The sequence below is a fragment of the Cephus cinctus genome, unplaced genomic scaffold (genome assembly GCF_000341935.2).
Source record: "Cephus cinctus unplaced genomic scaffold, Ccin1 Ccin1_scaffold0476, whole genome shotgun sequence".
NCBI lineage: Eukaryota > Metazoa > Arthropoda > Insecta > Hymenoptera > Cephidae > Cephus > Cephus cinctus.
Genome location: NW_014333152.1, coordinates 989 through 5,308, shown reverse-complemented (window position 1 = coordinate 5,308; position 4,320 = coordinate 989). Strand labels below are relative to the sequence as shown.

Genomic DNA, 4,320 nt, shown 5'->3' with positions numbered 1-4,320 from the left:
TGCGTTGTCTTCTTTAGTTATGTGTACTCTGGATGATGTCGGTAATTTACGAATACACAACAATTATGTACAAGTATGTACTTACATACTTGGCATTGATGATAGGATTTTAATACTTTTTATTAAAGGAATTCACAGCACTCCTGTATGTACTTGGCATATTTTTTTACACGTAAGTGTTTTTTGGGGGGATATTACAAGTGTTTGTTGCTCAACGGGATATAGAAGCTCTAACACTCGAATCTATATTGTTACAGATATAAAATGTAAATACATTGTGATGTCGCTAATCAGAAAAATATCGAAAATGTTTAAATTTGAATCATTTTCAGGCTCAGAAGTTTAATTTGTAAGTTCATTCTGGACACCTAAATACAAAAAACTACGAAGCGGATTACTTTGAGATCATATACATCTAAAAATTGTCACCTGAAACACGAGGAACTATGTCGAAGTATACACCCATAGACGCGCGCTCAACATGAATACTGTTACACTTTTCGTGCTAAAGACTTAATAATTCTATACTATTGTGAAAGCAGCCTTATATTAACTAGAAATTCGGTGTGAACGACCTTCACGTACAACATGTATTTAATTGTGTTATGTATTCGTAAATTACCAACACCATCCGGAGTACATATAGCTAAATAAGGCAACGTAGCCAGCGACATCCGTCTTGTGAAAAAATACATGAACGTGCGAAGACGAAGATGGACCTGAAATAAAATCATCTCGCTCGCCATTTCAATACGTTCTCATCTCGTACATCAATCTTATTGATTTTGATGGCAATCAATTCAGAACCCTCGGTTCCTGTAGTGAATTTATCAATAACTTTTTCTCACACATAGCCGTTCATAAGATATTTGAGACACAGGTACAAGAGATGCTTCGAGTAAAGAGTCTCGGCGGGCCGTGACATTACATGACGTACAGATCTAATTGACCCTAAATACAAACATGAAATAACTAGAGGTCCTTGTAAAACCAATGGGTATTTAAATACTAATCTAAACTTTAATTTTGATGTTGAAAAAGAAATCGAAATCCTCCTACTAAAGAACGCGGTAGACTCAAACCTCGATTTTATGGAACTCGATTTTATGGACAAACCCCACTGTATGGTGATTGAAAAAATGTATTTTGGTAGCGCTGTTACTGGTACTGCTATATAGTATTTTACAGTCTCAGTGTATTATGATAAGCGTCATGGTCGTCGTTATTATCATCACCAACGTCGTCTACATTGTTTTTTTGTCATCGTTGGTCAGATATAAAAGGCGACCACCGTAATCAAGGAGTAGTATCGCGGAATCGTGTGGTGATGAAAGAGTTAGTGAAAGTGATAATTGTGACGGGGGTGACGGTGGTGCTGGTGGTCGCCGAGCGACACAGGGAGATACTGAGACCACGCGATGCGCCTCAAACGTATACGCAGCCAACTTAGCGAAGTTGACGAAAGTCATACGTTGTTAATGAGATCGCGAGAACGGCACCGGCTCTAGATTCTCGGATCCTTAACAATCGATAATTCGAGCGACACAGGGAGATACTGAGACCACGCGATGCGCCTCAAACGTATACGCAGCCAACTTAGCGAAGTTGACGAAAGTCATACGTTGTTAATGAGATCGCGAGAACGGCACCGGCTCTAGATTCTCGGATCCTTAACAGTCGATCATTTTACCGAAGGACGGCAACAGCTCAAGATCCTTTCTAGTATAAGAACGACACAACCGAACATAATATGCGTGCGATTACGAAAATTATCATTCTTGTATAGACGTGGGTTTTTATGCCACCAGGCTTTTCCCATATGAGCTAATAAACATCAACCTTATTTTGTGGCTCAATTCATGTGTGTTCTTAATTCAAAGAAAGAGAATCATACCCATTTATAATCAACACGAACTATTCATACGAAACTACAACGGAACTTCGCAATGAAGGACTTTTGAACATACAGAAATTGGTGTCAGAAATGGGATCCACGCGCGAACGCAAACAATCATAGGCCGTATTGTTCCTACAGTTACGCGGTACGAACAACTACTCGCAATACAAAGTATCGAAATCTAGTGAACTTTGTGAGTCGTCAGTTTCGTTTCGACATTCGACATGAACGTATCTAACCTTAGTCCAAAATAGTGTAATACACAGTACCGGTGTTGATTTCCGTGAAACATTTCGTGCGACTTTGTTTAATACGAGTTCGTTAAAATGAGTGAACGCGTGAAATATATAAATCAAAAACGTGTAACGTTGAAAGTACAAATGACTAAACTCGACAAAATCGCGGATGATTCAGAGTTAGAACCCGCGAACGTGAAAATGCGTTTAGATCGGATAAAGGAGCAAGTTCGAGCATACGAGGAATTAAACGACGAACTTGCGTTGTTGGTTGAACCCGACGACGAGCAACTCGCTGAATTTGAGTCGTTACAAAATAGATTTTACGCAATCGCGACAAAAGTCGAGGTGATCGTGTCACCGATAACGCCGCTATCTGTTAGCAGATTAAATTCAACATCTCTACCGACCGATGGCACGCGTCGTCTGAAATTGCCCGTGGCAGACCTTCCAAAGTTCAAAGGTGACCTCGAGAAGTGGTTATCGTTCAAAAATATGTTTCTCGCGATGATTAATTCTCGCGAGGACATAACGAATTTACAGAAATTTATTTATGTGAAAAATTGCCTCGAAGATGACACGTTGAACAAGATCCTGGTTTACGACATAAGCGAAGAGAATTACGAGACCGCTTGGAAACTATTTTTGGACTCTTACGATAAGACCCGTATTCTAATCGTGAAACATCTGGCCGCTATTCTGGAATTACCGGTGCAGACAAAGGCCACGCACCAAGGACTAACGAGACTCATCGATGACATGCGTCAACACCTAAACATGCTCGCGTCGATGAATGTGAAACCGGATGAACATTTGTTAGTTCGGATATTGAAATGTGCGCTACCCCACAACATTCGATCTAAATGGGAGGAAACTCTCAGTTTAGATATCTCACCGACACTAGATCAATTATACAAGTTCATTTCGGAAACTGCGTTCCGACTTTTTACGATCGAACAAGATTCGTCGCGTTCAAAACAAGAGGCGAATAAAAAACGACCATTTTTCGGGAAGGCACAAGATGGTGCGAAGATTCGAAGAGGTGAAGACGGCGCGCGTACGCTAATGACCGGTACATCATCCAATTGTTTGGTTTGCAAGAGAGAAAACCATTTCATATATCAGTGTCGTGAGTTTCAAAACATGACCGTACAACAACGATGGGACTTTGTGAAAAAATCGAATTTGTGCAAAAATTGTTTACGCACACATAGCGGTAAATGTAACTCGTGGCACTGCAAAAATTGTCGTAGATTTCACAATATACTTTTACATAACGAGGCCTCTACTGCGACCGCAAGTCGCGATTCGAGAAAATCGGATAACGTGACCGACTCAAGATCAGAAGTAAATTCGGAATGACTAAACGCGGTTGCTCACAGCTTTACATCGCGGGTCTTGCAATCGCAATTAATGCTGAGCGCTCAAATACGCATCACAGGTTCGAACGGTCAGTTTAGAAAATGTCGAGCTTTGTTAGACACGTGCGCAACGGCACATTTTATCATGGAAGATCTCGTCAAAGAATTGAAACTACCGGTACGCACATGTTCGCTCACGATAGGAATGATCAACAACACGAATACGATTTCAAGAGGCGCGGTCGATTGCACGTTAGTAGTAATAGATCCGTTATAGCGAGACCTGGGGGCGTGGTTAAGTGGGGGTGGGGGTGAGTCCCAAAAGTATTACGGTTAAAATTTTTCGTTTCGAACTCGACGCCCCAAAAGTTTAGCAAATGACATTTTTTCATTTTAAACTCGACGCCCCCAAAAATTTAGCGAATGAAATTTTTTCGTTTCAAACTCGACGCCCCAAAAGTTTAGCAAATGACATTTTTTCATTTTAAACTCGACGCCCCCAAAAATTTAGCGAATGAAATTTTTTCGTTTCAAACTCGACGCCCCAAAAGTTTAGCAAATGACATTTTTTCATTTTAAACTCGACGCCCCCAAAAATTTAGCGAATGAAATTTTTTCGTTTCAAACTCGACGCCCCAAAAGTTTAGCAAATGACATTTTTTCATTTTAAACTCGACGCCCCCAAAAATTTAGCGAATGAAATTTTTTCGTTTCAAACTCGACGCCCCAAAAGTTTTATGACTGAAAGTTTTCAAAAATGGGAAGTGGTAATTTTTCTGTATGAAAACTAAGCGGCAAAAGTAAAACTCAGACAAAACGATATGTC

General features: G+C 40.2%; 1 protein-coding gene across 1 annotated transcript; it reads left to right on the top strand.

The window, feature by feature from the left end:
* Positions 1-2,277: 2,277 nt before the first annotated feature.
* Positions 2,278-3,495, top strand: LOC112494408. The gene has a single exon (XM_025085424.1). It carries the CDS (start codon positions 2,278-2,280, stop codon positions 3,493-3,495), a length of 1,218 nt encoding a protein of 405 aa, XP_024941192.1.
* The last annotated feature ends 825 nt before the right edge of the window (positions 3,496-4,320 follow it).

Coding starts and splice junctions, on each gene's coding strand:
- LOC112494408 (XM_025085424.1), top strand. CDS start 2,278: ATGACTAAACTCGACAAAATCGCGGATGATTCAGAGTTAGAACCCGCG.